This window comes from Panthera onca, chromosome A1 (assembly GCF_046562875.1).
Source record: "Panthera onca isolate mPanOnc1 chromosome A1, mPanOnc1 haplotype 2, whole genome shotgun sequence".
NCBI lineage: Eukaryota > Metazoa > Chordata > Mammalia > Carnivora > Felidae > Panthera > Panthera onca.
The window spans coordinates 194,420,065-194,444,227 of NC_138339.1; the positions used below are offsets into that span (position 1 = coordinate 194,420,065).

The window sequence follows — 24,163 nt, forward strand, 5'->3', positions numbered from 1 at the left end:
TGAGACAGAGAGAGACAGAGCATGAATGGGGGAGGGTCAGAGAGAGAGGGAGACACAGAATCCGAAACAGGCTCCAGGCTCTGAGCCATCAGCACAGATCCCGACTGCGGGGCTTGAACTCACGGACCGCGAGATCGTGACCTGAGCCAAAGTCGGACGCTTAACCGACTGAGCCACCCAGGCACCCCTGAGCCTCTGATTCTTGAGTTAGGCTCAGATCATAATCCCAGGGTCGTGGGATCCAGCCGTGTCTCAAGCTCTGCGCTGAACGTGGAGCCTGCTCAAGATTCTCTCTCTCTCTCTCTCTCTCTCTCTCTCTCCCTGCTCCTCTCCTTCTTGCTCTTTCTCTAAAATAAAAACAAACAAAAAAGAAAAACACAAAGAAAGTTGACTACCTCAAAGTGTAAGTAAAGCTGAGAGTTTTTTATGTAGTTAGCCATCCACATGTCTTCATTTTTCATCAATTTTTAAAGTTTTTGACAAAAACATTTTCTTTTGCATTTGCAGTTTCTCTTGGACTTGCAGTTCCTATAGGACTTTTGGAGGCTAAACTTGCCCTAAGGGAAATAGCCAAGTTACAATTCTAGTCAGTAAAGACTCGAAATTATGCTCCTAATACACAGGCAAGTTAGGATCCACTTCTAATTATTTTGTGCTAATATTTATTATATATATATATATATAACGTTATATATATAACGTTATATATATATATATATATATATAACGTTATATATAATATAACTTTATTTTGTGCTAATGCTTCTAAAAGAAAATACTCTTCTGTAATTATACAATTTACTTTTAATATTTTCAGAGTGTCATTTGTTAGTGTTTCCTGGTGTTTGAAAAATAATTTGCTTTTAATATCACCTAATCCATCTCTGGATGCTCTACTTTCTTGCTTTCCTGATTAAAAACAAAACAGAATGAAGCAAAACCTTGTCCATTGCCAAATATCTAGAAGATTTCAAAAAAGAAAGTAAAGCTAACCTATAATCGCATACAAGAGGAAAACCACTGATAGCACATATACGGTGACCATACTATGGTCTAGCTTGTTGCAAAACATAAAAATCTACCATAACATGTTTTTGTATCCTTTTTGTTTAGCTTCCTAAAAATATAGTTTTAATGACCTGCTAGAATTTCAAACAAAGATCTCATGTAGTGTATTCAAATCAACACATTTATATGAACCTTTAGGGTTTTATTTTTACGTGCTCTCTATCTCTCATTACCTCAGGATAAATTCTAAGATTTGTCAATATGAACCTATTGGGGCAAAAGTATTTATATTAAAAATTGTGATACATTAGGCCAGTGGTCCTTGAAAAATATGCAATGTGTGTACTTTTATCAGTGTTGTATCAGTGCTTTTTTTTTTTTTTTTAGCTTTGCCAATGTGATGGACAGAATGTGATATTTTATACTTGGTTTGATCTTTGATTTCTTTTTTACTACTAAGGTTGCAGTTTTTTCTATGTTTATTATTATATATTTATGTTCTTCCTTTTTATATTCTTTTGCCATTTAATATTGGACTCTTTATTGTTTATAAATTAAGGGCAATAATCTTTTGTCTTTGATATACACATTTTTTATTTTGTCCCTAATCTTTCAATATTGGGTCTCCTAAAAATGTTTTTAATTTCTATGCAGATAATTCTATCAATCAATTTTATAGTTTCTGGCACTAATGTCATGTTTATAAAGTTCTTTATTATCCCAAGTATAGTTTTCTTTTAGTCTTTTTCAATTTTTAAGCATGTAATTACTTAATCTACTTCCTTAAATGCATAAAATGGGAATCTATTTCAACTTTCTAAATAAGTGAAATGTTCTGATACCATGTTTTGAATAATGTAGCCTTACAATGCGATTAAATGCAGGATTTTAGGACTTTTGTATATAATCATGCATATGTAGGGAGGAATCTATGAAAATAAAGTTTTAGTCTCAAGATGGTTTATTTTTGATGACCATGCAGATGCATAGATTAAATCAAATGGTTAGAAATGTACACCTTGGGGCACCTGGGTGGCTCAGTCAGTTAAGCCACTGGGTGACTCAGTTAAGAGTCAGACGACTCTTGGTTTCAGCTTAGGTCATGATCTCACAGTTCGAGAGTTTGAGTCCTGAGTCAGGCTCTGTGCTTTTTCTCTTCCTCTCTCTCTGCCTCTCCCCCCAGCTTTCCCTCTCTCTCTCTCTCTCTCTCTCTCTCTCTCAAAAAATAAATACACATAAAAAATATTTAAAAAAATAAAAAAGAGGAAATGTATTATTATGGATATGTGAATTACATTTTTAAATGCATGTGTCTAGATTTCAAAACCAAGTTCAAAAATGTACATATTTGGGCATAGAATACCCTAGTTGATGGCTTCAAGCTCTACATATTGCCATTAGTTTAATAATTTATGGAGTGTTGTCTTTCCAACCACATCATTTTGAAGTGCTAAGACAGATCCATAGTATTTAGTTAGGTAGAGGTAGGATAATGCAAAGACTGCAAAAACTCAGTGGCCTTCCTCTTCATCATCATTATCAAATTGACACCGTACAAAACACTGTGACACGTCATAGCTTCAGCCTCTCAAGTACTTAAATAGCTATAAAGACAATGTAGATTCAGATGGCCATAGGTCAGCAGTGAGCATCTCTTCCTTCCTTCACCCACTCATTCATTTTTTTTTTTTTCATTTAATAGATACTTACTGAGTCCTTACTTTGTGCCAGTCACTGCTCTTATATTTTGGGGATATAGCAGTGAACAAAACATATTCAAAAATTCTTTCTCACATGAAGCCTACGAGACAAACCACAGCTGCTAATAAGTGAAGAAATATATAGTATTTCTAAACAATACTCAGGCTAAACATACATTGGGGTGAAAGAACAGAACTATTAACTGGATCCAATGCCATGATGTATGGGGGTTAGGGAAGGTTGAGGCATGGAGTCCTCTTCCTGAAGAGTGTTCCAGGAAGCAGCAACAGCAAGTGCAAAGGTATGGGGGCAGGAACGTTCAATTATTTTTCAAGACAGTAAATGTATTTCAAAATAATAAATACATTCAGAGTTGTAGAATAGAAATGCAGCCTTGAAAGTGAATTTCAAAAATTCTTCTGCATATGGCTATTTACTTCTGATGTAAATTTCCTCAGAGCTGAAACATTTCTGTGATTAGAATGGCAATTCAGAGTGGACTTTGGCTCAGTCAGACCTGATACTTTTCAGCTCTACTACCTTAGCAGTCTATGGTCTATTCAAGTTACGTATCCTCTCTCCATCATTCCATTCATCTGTAAAGTGGGCATAATGACAATATTTTTCTGATAGAGTTATTGTAAGGGTTAAATCGTACAATGTGTATCAAAGTATTTAGCGTAATGACAATCGCAGACTAAATGCAGTTATTATTAGATCTGATGACTTTTAATCTCTATCTTGACAATAGCAGCTAATATAATTTTCACTCAAGTCTCATCATGAAAATCTACAAAATGGTGAGCCATGATATTTCACATACTATCGCATACTATTACAATATGATCTACAGTTACCAAGTTCACCCACCCCTTTTGGTTGTATTAGTCAGAATTCACATAATTAACTTCCCTCTATACCGGAAAGCCAGGGAGAGTAACAGAGGAAACAAGCAAAAGGTCTTACAACATAGTCAGGACTGTAAAGCACATAAGAAACACACTAAATCTATACAATTAGGGTCTAGAAATTCTGTGCAAATGGAGCATCCATTGAGGCCTTAATCTACCCATCGTTTCTCAAGCATTACTTACTTTTCTGTCTTAGGGTCTTTGATCATGGTATTTGAAAACCTTCAATGCTGCCTTTTCACTTACCTCCGTCAGTCAAAATCCACACTCATGTTTTAAGATGACTACAGATGCTGATTCCTCTTTTGTAGTACTTGAAAAATATTCTTTTAAAAAATTACTTGAGACTTAGTATCATAAGTAACTGTATATTCTACCAATAAGAAACTTTTTTCGAGAAGAGGCTGTATTTTGTTGTCCTTGTCTCTGTCATGGTATCCAGGACATGGTATCTAGGACTGGTCTTTATACCCAGTGTTTACCCAACACATTTCTGTGGGCTCTAATAATTTTAGAAGGAAAGAACGAATTAGAATATGTCATCAGATGTAGACTCATGGACTTTGAGAATCATTTTTTCTGACCATGAGACCAAGGCAGAGTTCTAGATATCAGAAAGTCCTCTAATACATAAAGAAATTGACAGAAATACAGAATTCTATAATTTGTTTAAAAAAATAAAATGCAATAGCTGTTATCTTTTTAGATTTCTCTGTAAAATAATGCTGGCCACAATACTTAACCATGAACCAGTTTTTCCATATGAACCAGTGAATAAGAAAATCTATATTTTTATTCTAGTAACACTATTTTTTTAACACATCTCTACCTCAGTTCCCATATTTATAAAATGGAAATATTTCTGTCTCATGAAATTATTGAATTATATGAAGTGCTCACAAGAATATATATATGAAGTGCTCACAAGAATTCCTGCTACATATAAATACGTCACCTCTAAATAAAAGCTATTATACTTTAGTCAATTTAAGTAACACAGGGCAATACTTTTTAGTATTTTAGATTATGATTTGGGTACAGATAAATAAATACAGAAACAGGAATTAACATGATGATTGGGATTTTAATAGCCTCCTCTGCACAGTATTCTAAGAGAAAAAAAATCCCGTGATAAAACAATGTCTATTCAAGCTTGAAAGGACAATTGTCAATGTCTTCTTCAACTCAGCGCAGGCAGTTTATATCATAATTTCTTATAATATTGAGCATTAGTATTAAAAGGCCATTCATTAAAGAAAACACTTTCATAAAGTATTAAATAGAATTCAATTAATGTAAATCATATTAATAGCAATGTTTGGTGCTTATGTAACATCTATGTCAGATAATGAATTAAGCATGTTATTAAATCTCTGCAGGCTGGAAACAGCATACCTTTGTCTGTCTTAATATAATCCTTTTATTAGTTCATAGGCCTAGAATGCTCCTGGGAGTATCAAAAAGTTGTCAGGAGGTCTCTGAATCCTGGGGGTGGTATCCAAATCTCTGTGCTTCATGACTACATTTCTTGACAGCTCCCCGTGCATTACACAGTGGAGGGGAATGTTGAATGTATCTTTTTTCTAACAGGTTTCTCAAATAAATTAGTTATATACATTTTCTTCAGCTGTAGCAAACAAATGACTTGTCAGTGGAAGGTAAAAACGTATTTTGGGTTGAGTCGGCCATCTTACCTCTGCATTCACAAGCAGGAAGACAAGATTTTCTTAGTTCTGATTTCATAGATTCTGTTTTTAACCTTCATTTGAAGCTACATCTCTAAGCACCAATAGTTTAATATAAATATAACTATTGCGTCTCCTTTTATGATCTATCAGTGAAGATGCTTATACCAAATAGTTTTTTTTTTGTATGTGTGAAGATGTACTTTATCAGAAATTTATGATTCTGATTGCCTTAGAACAGCAAGACTGATGTACCTTTACTACAGTTTTTTTTTATCCTTACTGTTGTTGGTTAGTGATAATTTCTTTACAAATATTTTCATCTTGTATATTAAAAACATGATTGGCTGGGTCAGTCATTAGAGCATGGAACTCTTGATCTTAGGGTCATGAGTTTGAGCCCCACATTGGGCCCACTGTTTACTTAAAAAAATATAGTAGCTACCATGATTAAGATTGAGATAAAAATTATAGAAAAATGATAAAACTCAGTTAAGTCATTAATGAATTTCCTTGTCATGGATACAAACCCCTGTCAGAGTAGAAGAGTGAAAGGGAGATGGGTTAATTACTGGTTAGAGTCAGATTTCATCTACACAATTGATTATGTAACACCAACTTGTTTTTGAATTGCCCTAAAATAAAACATTTACAGCAAAGATACATTTAAAGTAGATGAAGGAATCATAAAGTTCCAAAAAATTTGACCAAAAATCAGTACCTACTGGTATGTCTAGAATATTTCCCAAGGTCAGAAGTATGGAGACAATATGGAGAGATGAGTTATGACCTATGAAGCTATTTGAAAAAGATTATGTGCTAGACTGTGTGATACTTGCCATTTTAAGGAAGAAAAGAGGAGCATGAATTTGAGTAATTCAGGATTTCATTACAGAAGTGTGTGTTTGTGTGTGTGCAAAGGAGGGGTGTGCTTCTGTGGATGTTTCCATACTCCATCCCCTCTCCTCTACTTAAGCTAACTCCTGTTTGCTGATATCTCTTCTTTCTGGAGGTACCCCCACTATGATGTTCCTACAACATTCACTTGGAACTTTTACTGCAGTATTTAACATGATTTATTGCATTTCTTTATACATCTATCTAGTTCCTAAAATAGACTCAGCTACTTGAACTCGGGTACAGTATCTCACTGATATTTCCAAAGCACAATATAAGGTCATGAACATTAACATTTAATGTTTGTTGACTAAATGAACAAACAGATACGCTACCGAAGCAGACTGCATGGTGCTCAGGGCTTGGCCTCTGGACCAGATTGTCTTGGTTCACAACCTGGCTCTATAACTTTTTAAGACTTATTTTTTTAGAGAAGTTTTGGTTCACAACAAAATTGAGCAGAAGGTACAGATTTCCACATAGCCTCTGCCTTCACACATTCACAGCCTCCTCCATTGCCAACATCTCCACCGGAGAGGCACGTTCATCACAGTTAACCGACATTGACACATCATTATAATTCAAATCTGTAGTTTGCATTAGGGTCAATTCTTGGTATTGTATCACGTATAGTATTTTCACTGCCCTAAGAAACCTCTATGCTTTGCCTATTTATCCTCCCTCCTTTTCCAAGCCCACTCTATTACTTTTTATGTGCGGGATATTGAGTATGGCATTTTACTTCCCTGTGTCTCAATTTTCTCATCAGTAAAATAAGGATAATAATAATACGTATCTTAAAAGTTTGTTATGAATATTAAAAGTTAGATCACATAGTGAACTTAGCCCAGTGCCTACTGGTTTGATAATATAATACAGCTGTGATTATTTTATTATTTTATGCACTATCCCCAAATAAAATAAAAACATTTGGGAAGAGGGCACTCAGAGAGTTGGAAATGCCACCTCCTACAGAGAAGAGTTGGGTATTATTTTGAGATTGGAGCAGTGGCTGTATTTTGGGAACAAATTCAAGATGATCTATAAACACAGCCAACTAGAGCCACTGCACATTTATGAACAGGTCATGGTATGTGCCAGTGAAATAGAAGACTGAATACATTGCTAAAGATTCAAACAAAATATAGCCAACAGTAATTGCAAAGAAGATCTAGTCATCTGAATTTTCTGAGTGAAAAATTTTAAGAAATAAAACTTCTTCTTTGTGACCATGGAGCCCATAGTTTGTGTAAAAGATGAGTTTAGATAGTGCATATTTTAGCTGGAATATCCTTTAATATTAAATTTAAATTTTGTAGAATACGGTTTTGAGGTATGACAGGAACTGTGAGAAAGAAGCCAATAAAGTATTAAATCTTCTCAAAAACCTTAAGAAAGCCATTTACTATTGTTTCTAATTATTTCAGGATTTGTCGTTTAAGGGATTTAGTCTTTGCTGAAAATTGTAAAAACGATATTTTGTGCTAGACTCATCTGTGGCTTGGAAGGCATAATTATGAGAAGAGGAGAAAATTATAAGGTGGTTAAAAGTTTAAAAATATTTAGCTCTCTAGACAAACATGTTGCTAAATGACATTTATGAACAATGTCCTCACTAGGAGAAATATCATATATGTGGATGTACAATATATGCTATGGAAAGGTAAAAGTAAATAGTATTAAACATTTATTTTTAAAAAATGTTTATTTATTTATTTATTTACTTATTTATTTAGAGAACGTAAGCGGGGGAGGGGCAAGGAGAGAGGGAGAGAGAGAATCTTAAGCAGACTCTACACTGTCAGCACAGAGGTGCTGTTCTCACAAAGCATGAGACCATGACCTGAACCAAAATCAAGAGTCTGACGCTTAACAACTGAGCCTGCCAGGTACCCCTAAACATTTATATTTTTAAATTGAAACTCTAAGTTACAGGGATGCCTGCCTGGGTGGCTCAGTCGGTTAAGCAGTTGACTCTTGATTTTGGCTCAGTTCATGATCTCACAGTTCATGAGATTGAGTCCAGCATGGGGCTCTACACTGACAGCTTGGAGCCTGCTTAAGATTCTGTTTCTCCCTCTCTTCTGTCCCTCCCCTGGTGATGCTCACTCTCTCTCTCTCTCCAAATAAATAAACATTAAAAATTTTTAAGTTACATTAACCTACTTTTTAATCCACAAAGTATCAATAAAATATGAATATATTAGATATACTTTATCAGGTGTCATTAACATTGATATAAGTAAATAATTCATGTAATATTAAGACCCCTTCTTTGATAAAAGTTAATCTTAAAAAATATATTCCCTAAATTAAGGAATCTAAACTAAGATTATTATATTTAATTCTGAAATTAATATAACTAAATATATTCCATGAATTTTAAAGAATACTTAAAAACTTTTTTTTTAATGTTTATTTATTTTTGAGAGAGAAAGAGTGCAAGCTAGGGAGAAGCAGAGAGAGGGAGACAGAGGATCCAAAGCAGGCTCTGCACAGTCAACACAGAACCCAGAGCAGGACTCGAACTCACTAATTGTGAGATCCTGACCTGAGCTGAAGTCAGTCGCTTAACTGGGTGAGCCATCCAGGTGACCAAGAATCTTTTTAATGTGGCTCTTTTGTATAGATTGTAAAAAGGGGGAGAGGGATTTATGAACTTGAACTAGATTATCCCAGGTGTAATCTGTCCAACAGGGACTGTTTTTAGTATTTTGGGCTGTCATTAGTTCTTAACTCTTAATATACAAATGCTCAGGAGTAGCTTAGTCCTATTCCTATATAACTGTTTCAGGGATAGTTTCCTATTCAGTATTTGAAAGTTCTGTCTCAACTGGAGACTCAGATATTTTGCCCATGACCTGTGAAACAGGTTTTGTGTTGAATACATTTTCGGTACGATTTCAGGTCTAGATAGTGTGGGTTTTGAAATCAGAGGCACCAGAGTAGCTAATTCCAACTCCTATTTATTTTTTGTTAGTGATGATTTCAATTTATTAATGTTAACCTTGTATTTTGAGTAATTATCAAGTCTTACATCAAGTGTATTCAATATGAGAATTGCCATGTTTCTTGTCCCTAGGAAATAATTCACTTGTGACAACTGTCATGTGACCTGTGACACAGCCTGGCTTGGCAATGTTGAGACATGAGGCATTTTCATAATTTAAACACAAGCAGACTGTTAGGAAGAACATAGTCCATTAGATCACAAGTCTCGAAAGAAACTCACTGGAAATAACAGATTTCATGGTAAACTAAGTTTCATGAATGCCTATTTTACCACACTGGTAGAGATTTGTAATACATATTAGCATAGTGAAAGGTTTGAGAAGCTGTCCCACAAAACAAAAATATTAAAAACTTGGAGGATTTGTGAAGTTCTTCCTATATCTGTCCCACAAAACAAAAATATTAAAAACTTTGAGGATGTGTGAAGTTCTTCCTATATTGAAACTGTATATGTCAATAGGATTAACTGGGCATTTCCCCAATTAATTTGAGTCAGATCCTTTTTCAAAAAAAAAGTTTAATGTTTATTTATTTTTGAGAGAGAGAGAGAGAGAGAGAGAGAGAGAGAGAATGTGAGCAGGGGAGGGGCAGAGAGAGAGGGAACACAGAATCTATAGCAGGCTTCCAGCTCTGAGCTGTCAGCACAGAGCCCGACGCGGGGCTTAAATTCATGAGCCGTGAGATCATGACCTGACTGTAGTTGGATGCTTAACCAACTGAGGACCCTGGCACCCCAAGCACAGATCTTATTTTAAAAAAGATATTCTCCAGGGCTTCCTGGATGGCTCAGTCCATTAAGCATCCAACTTCAGCTCAGATTATGATCTCACCGTTTATGAGTTTGAGCCCCAAGTTGGACTCTGTGCTGACAGCTCGGAATCTGCCTCAAATTCTGTATCTCCCTCTCTCTTTCTGCCCCTTCCCTGCTCACGTGCTCTCTCTCAAAAGTACAGAGACACTAAAAAAACTTATTTTTAATTCTTTTTAAAAGGAAGTTTTATTTTGTGTTTGTATATATATTTGTTCAGTTACATACAGAATTTCCTGTTGTCCTAGTCTTGCTCAGGCTGCCATAACAAAGTGCCACAGACCGGGTGATGTGAACAACAGAAAATCATTTTCTCATAGTAGTGGAGGCTGGAAGTCTAAGAGGAGAGTACCAGCCTAGTCAGTTTTTGGTGATGGCTCTCTTCCGTTGTAAATGGACTTCTCACTGTGTCCTCACACAGCTGAGAGAGCGAACAAGCTTTCTGGTGTCTCTAATTGTAAGGGCACTGATCTCCTCATGAGGTCCTCACTGATATGTCTTCATCTACGCCTAATTACCTCTCAGAGGCCCTGTCTTTAAATACCATCACATTGGGGTTGGGGCCTCGACATACGCATTTGGGGGGGGAACACAATTCAGTCTATAACTCCTGCCCTATAAAGAGTTGAGGCACTTTTGGGAGCTTTGTGCTCATAAGCAGTAATCTGAGGGTGCTCTCCAAGTGTCAGCTGGTGATATTTTAAGCGCTTGCCCCACGGAAGTCAGTGTTTTGTTGACTGTGGAAAGTCATCTCTTTTATGAGTCAGTTTGTAATCTATTCGTACTGAGAAATACACATGGCTGGGACACACAGCTATACAGAGAACACAGAAAGTCCACACAAATGAGACATAGGAGATTGAGAAAGTGCTCACATTTGTCATCATTGCAAAAAAAAAAAAAAAAAAAAAAAAAAAAGTAATGTATTCCTCAAAGTTTTAATACCAAAAGAAAAAAAAAACTCCTTGCAAAGGGAAAATATGATAATCATACTCTTTCTGGATTATTTATATTCTTGTCTTTCAGATAGTTGAAAAAATTCAACTAGCAAGTTAACAAGATCTTTCTAAGGGAAAATGTACCCACTTACAAACTGAAGATTATAAGTCAGCTACTTCTTTTAGTGAAATATATACATGCATTAATCTTAAGAGGTCCTTTGTATTTTTTTATGTCGATCTATTATGTCGATTTTTTATGTAGATCTATTTTATGAGGTTGATTTAATCTGGAAGATATCAATGATTATTTGTACTTTTTGTATTTTAGATTAATTTTATAGTTCTCAGAAGGGTAATATTTTACATCTAATTACTTTTTATTAGGTATTTTAAAACTGAAGTATAGAATAAAGATTAAAAGGATAAATTCGATCTAGTTCCTACAATATATAGAAGTTAATCTAAGGCACTGATCATGTTTAGCCAGGATCAGCGTTTGTCCACAATGAATTATCTAAAAAAATATGGTCAGTCATTAAAGTGTTAAACAATTTGGGGCACCTGGGTGTCTCAGTCAGTTAAATACACGACTTTGGCTCAGGTCATGGATCTCTCAGTTCATGAGTTCAAGCGCCACATCGGGCCCTGTGCTGACAGCTCAGAGCCTGGAACCTGCTTCAGATTCTGTGTCTTCCTTTCTCTGTGACCACCCTCCTCCGCCCATGCTCTGTCTCTCTCTCCCTCTCTGTCTCAAAAATACGTAAACATTAAAAAATTCTTTAAAGTGTTAAACAAATTAATGTTAAGTTTGTTTTTATATTTTAAATTAAGATATGCTTTTGAGAGATAATCTAAAATATTCAGATATAGAAAAAATATGTATTTCTCCATCCAATGATTACCCCTTCTAATATTTTAGTCTGTTTCCTTTCAGTCTTTTTTTCTATGTGTATTCGTTGCCTGTTTTACTTAATTTTGCTATCTGCCTTGTGCTCTGTTATGTCCATATCTGCAGGTTTTATTTTGCTTTTTCACTTTACTTAGAACATAAGCATCTTCCCATAATCTCTTCATAAATATCCCTCTCCATGACTTCAAAATGTTCAAGTGGATACACAAATCATTAAGGAAATTGTACCTTTCCAAGTAGAAAGAAATAAGAATGTGTGTGTGTGTGTGTGTGTGTGTGTGTATGCTTCTGCGTGTTAAATTTGACTATGTATTTGGTCATATTTCTCCTATATTTTGACTTGGCTTTGTAGAAGTAGTTTACTAGAAAAAATTATGCAAAATAAAAACACAATTGGAGTTTTCCTGGGGCAAATAGACTGGAAGGAGGCAAATGAACTCTTGTAGATTCATAGAGCAAGCTGCTTTCACCCCCTAAATGCTCCCTTGTAGCCCAAGACTAAAATCAGTGCTCACTTGCTGCCATGTATTTTTCTTCTGCTCTATTATTTCACAGGTTATTTAGTTTTGTTTTCCTCCTTAGAGAAGGGAGTAAATCTTTATTCTTGCAACCCTGTGTCTAGCTTGCTGTTCAGTATCTCCCTTCTCTCAGATATGGGTGAATGAATTGAATGTTTAAATGGAACCCTTCTTTAAGCAGGTAGGATTTGGAAACAAAATTTCTGTTACATAGCTACTTTTGCATTTCCCAAATCATAACTGTCACAATCTCTTTCTGGATTTTACATGTTTCTCTGCTCCAACTCTCAGGAAGAAAATTGAACTTAATTTCCCAAAAACTACTGAAAAGATTAGCAGAAGATGATGTCTATGGAGAAGACTGGGGATTGAAAAAATCTGTGATGTACCCTCTAACATTTTAAATGTCACCACTCTTTGGATGCACCTAGCTTCTTATTAATTCAGATTACTTTTGTTTTGTTTTGTTTTGTTTTGCTTTTGTTAAGTTGGATTTTGACTTCACCCTGAATAAGTACCATAAGGGACTAGGAAAAGTTGATAAACATTATACAGTTGTGGGAGGGAAATAGAAATTAGCATGAGACTGACTTAATGGTATAAACTAAGGAGAGACATCAACTCAGTAATCTGTCTGGAAAAGGAAGCTTTTTTATTCAGAACTGCAGGAAAGAGCGTGCCTGGGTGGATTCCTAAGTAAGTGAGATATTAAGTGTGGATTTGGACACCTCTAAGCCATCGCACTCCTCTTTTAATGCAGACTGTTGCAAATACTAAAGGCTACACTATGGCTCATATGTAAAGCTGGCAAAAACAATTACCAAAGTCATAAATTTGATTTCATTCAAGCTGTTAAGGGTAATAATTTATTTAAGTGAGGTCTTCTGCTTTGATTAGAACTAGGAAAGTTCAGCTGTTCTAATCCTCTGGGGGTAGAGCTGGGTTACTGTTATAGATAAGGAGGCTTAAAGGTGGCTACTACTGAGGCCATTGATCATTCCAAAAGGAAATGCTTTTGCTAATTATTTCACTTCCTCTTTTCAGTTAAGTTTTTATTTTTCTTTCCAAGAATAACTTATTTCTTACAAAGTAAACAGTTCCACTTAAAAAAAAATCATGATTTAATCAGATGTTTTGAGCAGTTAATACTAACTTGTGGCTTGATCAGGGCCACACCTTCTAAAAAATTGGTAGAGCCAGTCTTTAAAGATAGAGTTATCAAGACAATACCAGTGTGGCCAGAAGGCCACAGTACTACTCTCTTGGAATTTCCCTAAAGCTCTGTTGAAAGTAATTTAAATATTCAAGTATTTTACAATTAGGTTGTCTTCCCTAGGGACAAACCTTTGGCAGTTAGTGACTAAGACTGCAGTAAAGGTAAAATGCCAAGCCCATCAATAAGGGGACTCAACAGAACTGTAGGTCTTAAAGGGATGGAAGAAAGTCTTGTCAATAAATCAACCTTCTAACTTCCCCTCTGCCAGGAAGTTGTGTATAAGTCCAAGGATAGGTTTCTAGTGGTCTTATCTTAGGCAGAAGGATAAGTGACTTGACTATTCTTCCAAATTTTTCCTTCTAGTCCCTTCCATTCTTTGTGTAAATATCTCAAAACTGTGTTTTCTTCTAATTGTAAACTAATCCTCAGTAGGGTGTTAGTTGATGGCTTTAGGGTGTTATCACCACCAGGGGTATTTGCATTTTAATGGGAGGCTTTAAAAGATCTTAAACCTTCAAGACTGAAAGCAGTAAATCTCTATTGGTGGAATTGGAGGCAGGGTGATAGATTGGGCAGGAGATATCTGGGGTGAAAGGAGCCCACTGGGTCTATTCTAATCACAGCATGAACTAAAGTGTTCCTACTTAGTAGCCTGACTTCTACTTCCAGAGTGAGGGCAGTGAGGACAGCTCCTGTGGCCTGAATAATAAAGTACTCTTAAACAGTTGCATTTTCTTTGAAAGCAAAACAAATTAAAGGGCTAAAACTTTGAATGTTAGTTTCTTTTTCCTTTCCCACTTTCTTCATGGCATCTTGCTTGAAATCTTTCGATATCTCTGTGCTCTTTCTCTGGACTTCTGATGTATAGTTAGGTTATCCTTAGACTTAGATTCCAAATTATTTTGTGCCTTACTTTTCATTTCTTGGAAACCTTGAGACCACTGGAATGGATGAAGTAGGATACTTGAGGAATTTTGGGCAAAGGACTTCCTAAATTGGGTTAAAATGTATTTAAATATACACAGTGGGGGGGGGGGGGAATGAAAGAAAATAAACATACATAGTAATCCAGGCAGTGAGTTAAGTTCTAAGGACACAAAGATATTTTTTTAGTTTTTATTTTTTTAATGTTTATTTATTTTTGCGAGACAGAGAGAGAGAGAGACAGAGAGAGAGAGAGAGAGAGAGAGAGAGAGAGAGAGAACACAAGCAGGGGATGGGCAGAGAGAGGAGACACAAAATCCAAAGCAGGCTCCAGGCTCCAAGCTGTCAGTGCAGCGTCCAACATGGGGCTCAAACTCATGATCCGTGAGATCATGACCTGAGCTGAAGTCAGATGCTTAACTGACTCAGCCACCCAAGTGCCCCCACAAAGATATATTTTATACACTTCCTGTCCCACTCCCCCCCCCACACACACACTGCAGGGCACAGGGGCAGAGGCAGAGAGAGAGAGAATCTGAAGCAGGCTCCATGCTCAGCATGAAGCCTGACACAGGGCTCAATCTTACAATGTTGAGATCACGACCTGAGTTGAAATCAAGAATTGGATGCTTAAGCGACTTGTGTCACTCAGGTGCCTATGTATTTTATACACTTTCTGCCATGTAGTCCAGACAGTGAAACAAATGAGCAGATACTACGATCAGTGCAGAAAGAGCTATAATAGAGTTTTCACCATGGGCTGTCATAGTGTGTAGAAAGCACATACTGTTTAGAAGAGGTTAGTAAGGGCGCCTGGGGTGAATCAGTTGTTTGAGCGTCCTATTCACATCATGATCTCATGGTTCATGAGTTCGAGGCCCTATTGGGCTCTGTGCTGAGAGTGTGGAGCCCACTTCAGATTCTCTGTCACCCCCTCTCAAAAATAAATAAACATTAAAAATATTTAAAAAATGATCAGTAAGAAGGATGATTAACATTTAGCCAAGTTTAGCCAGGTGAAATGGGGTTGAGGAAGAGTTGGTATAGAAAAGGCATCTATAATTCTAGTGTGATAGGAGACCAAAGCGACTGTGACAGTCTTCTTTCAGGAGGGCCGCAAATGTAAGAATAAAATGGTGAGATTGGAAAAGTAGGCAGGGACCTAGCATCGGAAGGCTTTGGTGCCATGATAAGGAGTGTGAATCTTATAGGGAACTACTGGTATCTGTAAGCAATGGAAAACGTGATCAAATTTGCATTTTATAAAAATCCTTCTGAGATCAGTATGGAGAGTTATCTTGACTTTAGACTCTAGACTTTACAGTGGAACAAAGTTGGAGGTAGATCTTGGAAGCGTTCAGAAGGCTGTAATAGTAGATCAAATAAGAAATGAAGGATTGACCTGGAAGGTTAGAGTGAGGATGCAGAAAGGAGACTGGATCTTCACTGAGATGATATTTGAGTGTACAAGGGGAGGAAAAGACACAGCTGATCTTGGATTTTTGGCTTCATCCGTTAGGTGCCATTTTGCTGAACTAGGGAAAGAGAAATAGGTTTTAATGGGGAAGATGCTGAGTTCAGATTCGGACAAGCTGAGTCTTAGATTATTAAAGAACATCTAAGCAGAGATTTCCAGTAGACAGGCATTAATCTGCCTGAATCCCAGGAGGAAGACCTAAGCTGTGGATATATATTTAGCCATGGTTCCTTATCATCTCAGGGATGTCAATAGAAGGATTGCTCAGGAAGAATGGAGACTATCAGAGGGCTGTTGATTAACCCTAGGCAAATAATAAGAGTTAAAGAAACAGCTGAAGATGAAGAATAATAATGAAGAAGAAGTAGCCAAACAGATACTTAGAACCACACAAGGGAGAGTTTCCTTATAGAATAGCAGAACAAACTCACAATCTATCTCCTTGCTTTTGGTTCCAAGTCTTTCAGGATCTGGCCCCAGGCAGTAAATCTAGCATTTTCCATCTTTGCTCCTCATCTTACTTGAGCTGTTTTGGCTGACTAGAAACAATCCTGCACATTCATACGTTGTTATGTGTCCATTTCTCTCTCATCTTCTCACTGGAGTGCATGTTTCTTCCATTCTTTTCCTTTCCATGCCTAACTCATCCTCATTCTCTAATGCTTCTACTGCCATGGAATCTTAACTCCTTTCCCTAAGCACAGAAGTATCATCATTCAGCCTAACCTCTAATTAGTATTCAGATTGCAACTTTCTTATGACACTTAGCACATTCTGGTGTGCACCATAGTTATTCATGCACCCGATTGTCCCCCTTAGCAAGAGTGTAAACTCCCACAGACTAAAGAACCCATTCCCCCAAATTAATCTCCACTTGAAAACAGCAAGTGCTTAATAATTATTTGATCAATGATCACATATATTATTTACACTAAATAATAAAGGTAAAATCTTTGAATCTTCTGATGAGAAAAAAGATCTCAGTGGAGGCTAACATGGAAATGCTAACTTATGAAGGATCTGTCTCGAGGTTCTGAGATGTTAGCACATATTGACCAGACGATGGAAAAGCATTTTTCATAAAAGCACATTCATGATACAGAGGCAGGAAGGAGAAACATAATGCTAAGTGTGTTTGTTTCAAGAATTGCTAATATTATATTCTTCATGTTATTCGCATGCAAAAATGGCAAATCCTTGTCTCCTTTTCACCTTCTGCTTTTGTAATTTTAAAAGTTAATCTCATGCAATAAGCATGTAAAGGACAAGTACCACTAAAACACAAACACAAAGTATTTTTATTTATCCTGAAGGCAGGGATAAGATGCTATACTGGCAGTTTCTCAACAATGTCCTGCAAATAATTCTAAGCCTTTCCAATTTGTTTTAGCGTATTAAAAGTAAAGCAACCTAGTGGGGCTGTTCATTTAAATAGAATAGGGTTAAATGATAACTTGACTTATCTTTTAAATGACAAAAAATAAAGAAATTGCAAGACCTTTTCACACATTAGATATGTATTGTCATTTATCATCTAGATATCAGGCTAGCAGTGCGAAGTAATAAAACATATCATCGAAAAATGTGCTATAGGTCTGAATCACTCTTTCATTCCACCTCCCAGCTAACTGTAGTATTAAATCAAACAAGCAGAACATTTCCTTAGGCAGCCATTGCCTTTTAATTTCCTGAAGAACCTTAAAATATCATTCATTACAAGTACTACACATATTTGGTTTTTAAAAGTCTCATAAATCAATAGCAGGCTGACTGTAATAATTATTACAAGTTAGTGCATAATTTTCGTGCTGAAGGCTGCATGCAGAACTTTAGCATATGCAAACGAGGCAATTCAAACTGTGTATAGATATTAATATGAAGAAGCAGGTAACGAGGTGCAGGCTATGAATTATGCATCAAGAGTGGCTGATCTTCAATGAGGAAAATGAATTCAGCATGTAATCTAATTAGTGATGGAAGTCTATTACATCTAACTGCAAAAGCAACCGTCCTTGAAACAAATTTATTTACAGTCCATGTTACCACTTGAAACAACTTTGAAATGATGTGTAAGACAACAGCTTAATTGTAAAAATTTTTTGTTTATTTGTTTCAGTTCTAGACCTGGAAGGCCTCCTAAGAGGACTCAAAGTGTCACCTCCCCAGAGAACTCTCATATCATGCCACATTCTGTCCCTGGCCTCATGTCTCCTGGGATAATCCCACCAACAGGTAAGAATGCTGCTCATTTATGCCAAAAATGTTGAAAATCAGCCAATACCATAGTTTTTTATATATGTATATCTATGTTTACATAGGTGCTTATAACCATCAGTTGTGTTTTGTGCACACTAACATAATGTTACCAGTGAGAATTTATCGAGAAATTGCATTGTGGTTGTCATCATTTATTTATTTAAAATAAAATGAAGGAAGCTAAGTTGAGCACTGTGCTAGGAGTTATTGTAATTCATCTGCTCACTAATATCAAACAACAAGTGATAATCTCTATTTTCCTGGTAAGTAATGGAAGCTAGGAGAGAATCAAGTGACTTTCCCAAGGTCAATTTGCTCAAAACTGTTAGTGGTTATTTGTATCTAGGTCTCTGGATTCTAAATTTATTTATTTCATTCATAAGAGCTCAGAAATAGATTGAAATGCATCCAAACAAGACAGTAACTATGTCAATAAAATATCTCCTATTTTTTCAAACTACAGTGTGAATACATTTCCATTAGAAACATCTGAAAGATGTTTATTACTAGAATTTTGAAAAAGTGCAAGAAAAAGAATTGTCTTGACTGCATAAGTTCCATGCCATAAACAATCTCAATGATGCGCTAAATATAAAAATAACTCATTTGATTTCTACCACCTGGATGTGTTCATTGATTCTTTTATTTACTTACATATGTTTGCCCACTTTCCATGTTTCATCCAGATCCATGAGCAAATTATAATTATAATGATGATGATTTCATTCATTTTTATTTTTTTTAAGTTTATTTATTTATTTTGAGAGAGAGAGAGAGAGAAAGTGAAAGTGCATGCATGAACGTGGGGAGGCGCATAGAGAGAGAATTCAAAGCAATCTCTGCCTTGTCAGTCAGCTCAGATGCAGGGCTCAATCACACAACCCGTGAGATCATGACCTGAGCCAAAACCAAGAGCCGGACACTTAGCTGACTGAGCCACGTAGGTGCCCTGATGATGATTTTATTTGTTATTAATTCTTACCATCAAAGGAGTTTATTAAGGAGATTTACGTATAAACACAGTTGCCATGTAACACAACTGATACAGGAAGCATAATCTGGCAAGATAAGGAAAGAGTCTTTATTTTTTTCTCTGAATTCCCGTATCAGTGTTTTATTTTTATTTTGTAACATTTCTCTTTCTCTGTGCTGTGATACCACCATGGATAATCTGATTTCATATTTCATATTTGATTGAAAGCTATTTAAAAGCATGACTGTTTTAATTCACTTTTATTTTTGTCACAATATCTGAATAATTCCTTCACCTTTGTGGACTTTTATCAAAAACATCTGTTGAGTTGAATGTAAAGCTATTTGTTCATTCTTTTTATATTTAACTCTTTTCCAGGAAGGTACCACAGTATATACTTAACAATAAATTATCTAAAGTGCCAGGGAGAGTTGTATTTTTATGCTAATTTTGCAGATGAAAAATTGAGACATAGAAAAATGAAATCAATAGCTGAAAATGACCCAATTACAGAAATAGTATCATCATTTCCATTTGTTTAATTAGTCATGTTTCTAGTAATTGAATCCTACTGGCTGAAATTCTAATTCCAAATTTGAGATTTAGAAAAGAAATAGGCACTTAAGTTTAGCTGTTTTTATTTAACTAGATAAATTTCCGGAATAAAAAAAATGGGCGATTTTTTTTTTGTACCACATAGGCTAGATATAACTAAAATATTAACTGTTCATGTTTTATGGTTGAAAGACACAGGGGTGCTAGAAGAAAGACCTAAGAATTGTTGACTTAATTAACTTCTCAAAGAACTGTGTTAGGGAGAGTTAAAAAAATCATTTTAATAATCATTATTCTGTACTTGAAAAGTTTGTGTTGCAGTTATCTTACGGATGAAAGGTATTCTAGATTGTATTCATACTAAGGTAGGGAAGATTTGGTTCCAAATTGTCTGCCAATATTTAATCTTTTGCGGAGAAGACGATAAATAGTTCATTACCAAAGCATTGATGAAATAAGATGATTTTAGCAGAATCTAAGAATAGCAACACCTTACTTAGTTAACAACATTAAGTAACTTTGGGGTAAGTAAAATTTCTAAATAACTTATGGTCATATACCAAAACTCAAAATCAACATATTAAGTTATTCTCGATAGACCCCTTTCTGAAATATATTACATACTTCTGTGGCTTGGTGGAACAGAGACACTCAAGATAATTTAAACTTGACTCATTATTATAGACATTCATTTTTTTTTAATATGAAATTTATTGTCAAATTGGTTTCCATACAACCCCCAGTGCTCATCCCAACAGGTGCCCTCCTCAATGCCCATCACCCACCCTCCCCTCCCTCCCACCCCCATCAACCCTCAGATTGTTCTCAGTTTTTAAGAGTCTCTTATGGTTTGGCTCCCTCCCTCTCTAACTTTTTTTTTTTCTTTCCCTTCCCCCATGGTCTTCTGTTAAGTTTCTCAGGATCCACATAAGTAGACATTCATTTTTGAAGTAGGATCAATTTCTTATATTTCAGTTGCTGTGCTGTTCTTCTGAGACATCATTTTTGTTTTTTTCTTCCCTTTGTTTCTTTACTTTTGTTCTTCCTAGTATATTGTGAACCCCCAAACCAGAATTTCTTTCAAGCTTATTAAGAATTATATTGAAAAAGACCTTAAAAAGTCATATTCTAGAGATGGATAAGGAAATAGAGACTCATCAGGAGAGTAAAATGGATGGAAAAGTAGGTCTTAAATTATAGAGCCCAGTGAATGTAAGAGAGCATAAGTTCATTATTACCTATTTCACTTATTTTCTTTTTTTTGTTTTTTTGTTTTGCTTATTTCAAGTTTTTATTTAACTTTTAGTTACTTAACATATAGTGTAATATTAGTTTCAGGAGTAGAACTTAGTGATTCATCACTTACATATAACACCCAGTGCTCATTACAAAAGGTGCCCTCCTTAATACCCATCACCCATTTAGCCGATCTCTCACCCACCTCCCTCCATCAACCCTGTTTTTTCTCTCTAGTGAAGAGTCTCTAAAGGTTTGCCTTCCTCTCTTTTTTATTTACTTTCCCCTATGTTCGTCTGTTTTGTTTTTTAAATTCCACATATGAGTATTTCACTTTTTTTTGTTTTTGTTTTTGTTTTTGTTTGTTTTTTTAGAGATTGTCCAAAGATTTGTACCTGCCAGGAGTTTGACTCTTGCACATGAATTATCTTGATATATTCAATATAATTGGTCTTTTTTGCATAAACTTTTTTAGATGGAGAAATTTAGATTTTAGGGAACACAGGCTAATATCTCCATTCTTTGGATTATTTACTATCCTTAAACGTTAACTTTTTTTTTTTTTAATTTTTTTTTTAAATGTTTATTTATTTTTGAGACAGAGAGAGACAGAGCATGAATGGGGGAGGGTCAGAGAGAGGGAGACACAGAATCCGAAACAGGCCCCAGGCTCTGAGCTGTCAGCACAGAGCCTGATGCGGGGCTCGAACTCACGGACCGTGAGATCATGACCTGAGCCGAAGTTGGCCGCTTAACCGACTGAGCCACCCAGGTGCCCCCTTAAACGTTAACTTTAACTGGAAATCTAATGGTCTTGAAGAAATCTTATAATTCTCTAAAGAATGTAACACTTCCCTCCCAGGGAAAACTTAGTGTATTCAGGGAATATGATGTAATATGAATATATAGACTCTTATGTCCTATGACTTTACTTATATTTGCTACTTTATTTTTCATATTTGTGAGCTTCTTTAAAAAATAAAACATTATTTTTTCTTCCTAAGATGGGGAAGGTGAAGTATGTTAGTTATTATTTTAAATTTATGAAGAAGTTATATATAAATATTGTTGATATTAAGCAAACTAGTTTGATGATGTTTCTACTATGTTTTTAACCTGTAGGTTTGGAATTTTTCTTTTTTTTAATGTTTATTTTTGAGAGAGAGAGAGAGAGTGAGCAGTGGAGGGGCAAAAGAGGAGACACAGAATTTGAAGCAGGCTCCAGGCTCTAAGCTGTCAGTACAGAGCCCAATGTGGGCTGCAACTCACGAACTGTTCATAACTTGAGCTGAAGTTGGAATCTTTAATATTTATTTCCAAGAATCTATAGTTATATCAGTATCTTTCAAAGACTTGGAAATCATGTTTCTAAAACTAATAAAACAAATGAGCATTTAATCCTCAACAAAACAAAGAGAGAAAAAACAACCCCTGACCCCCAAATCTCAAATCCTTTCTAAGATTTAAATTGTAACCTACCTGTGAACATGATCTGTAATTTTGGACTCCCAGTATTACCATTTGAAAAGTATAAACAATGCAAATTTACCTTTGAAGTTGCCAAAATTGGTCTTGTGAAAAAGAAAAATTATTAATTTTGACAAATTTCTAAAATCTATCAATTTGCTCCTAATCATTCCCTCATGTTTTCTTTTCAACAATTGAACACTGGAATTAAATAATAATCTTTCCTGGAGACATCTGTTTTCTCAGGGTAAAAATGGCTATTTTTATGTTTAAAAAAAAAAAAAAAAGGCTTTTCCCAGCCCTAATATTATATACTTAGGTATCTAAAATTAAAAGAAAAACTTTGAGATTGCTTATCAAGTTTTTATTTGTTATTTTGGTTGCTTGAGTGGGCTTCTATGTAACCTTAGAAGGGGGCGTGGGCAGATGGTGATAATTTCCAAAATTTATGGTTGTCACTGGATGCCATAGCAACCAGAAGTGGAAGTTAATGAAAGAAAGAAGGCTCTTTGTAGAGTCTTACAACGCAGTGCCTCCTGTAGTGCTCTCTACATTTATTTGGACTGAGTACATGTCATAAATCATTTTTGATAACAAATACCAGTTTGGAATAAATTCATCCTAGCAACAGAGTTCCAATAACATTCATACTTTTTATAGAATTGTGTGTATTTTACAATGAAGGAGAAAATTATTTAAGAATGCTAAATACTCCCCTCCTGTGCCAGGAGTGCAATTTGGCTAGCATATTTGGCCATCTTCCTGATTTTATCTTTAGGGCAGAATGCAAACTAGTTTTGGAGTATAATTTTATATAAGTATTAAGAAGTAACTTAGTGAGTATTTGTATTTGACTTAATTTTTTTTTAATATTCTCAAATTGAATGGGTGATTTATAGTTTTGCTTCTTGGCCATATTTTTTTCTCTCATTGTGACCTTCTAGGCACATACCCAATATGCATTCAAGATACAGAAAGCTATCGTACACTCACATGCACTATGCTTAAAAAGTAAGGACTTCTAAGCACAATTTTATCTTTGTGGAAAAGATACTAGACCAGGACAATGTTAATCCAGACTTAATCCCATGGAAACATTCCTTTTTAAAAAACAAAAAGATTATAGGAAAGCATTCAGAGGAGTATTTTCAAAGTTTACATATTTTTGTTTTTCTTGCTAAACGCTACTAACCAGCAGCAACCTTTGAACTACCTCTTTTTTGCAATATCAGCATTTATAATATTTTAAATGCATTAAGCATTTCAACTTCTGAGGAGAAAATTTATAGTGTGGAAATGTGCCTTGCATGTTGAGGAGTATATTATAACAAATGCATTGTATTCCCTGGGAAGACTCACAAGTAAGGATAACAGAAAAATGCACAAGTAAAACAGCCACAAATGGATTGATTGTCTTCCTTAATAAATGAAACATAACAGTGTTCTCAATGCTTTACTCAAAAAGTACAGATAATATAAACTATTTAAACCATTAATGTTATGTAGTATGTATATATATGTATTTTCATACATTTATATGTGGGGAACATTTGTGAAGTTTAATTACTAGACATTTGAGAGTAGTGCATTTAACTTATCAGTATTTAATACACGTTCCTTTTACATTTTTCTTGAAAAGAAAAATAAAATACCTTTTTTCTCCCTTTA

The 24,163-nt window shown here is 35.3% G+C and overlaps 1 protein-coding gene across 2 annotated transcripts in view; it reads left to right on the forward strand.

Annotated features, from left to right (window-relative positions):
* The window catches only part of DACH1 (dachshund family transcription factor 1), a 438,758-nt gene that overhangs the window by 175,915 nt on the left and 238,680 nt on the right, over positions 1-24,163 (forward strand). For both annotated transcript variants that reach the window (XM_060637011.3, XM_060637012.3), the window contains exon 2: positions 18,125-18,240. In XM_060637011.3, coding sequence (XP_060492994.3) covers positions 18,125-18,240 — 116 coding nt within the window. The remainder of the gene's footprint in view (positions 1-18,124; positions 18,241-24,163) is intronic.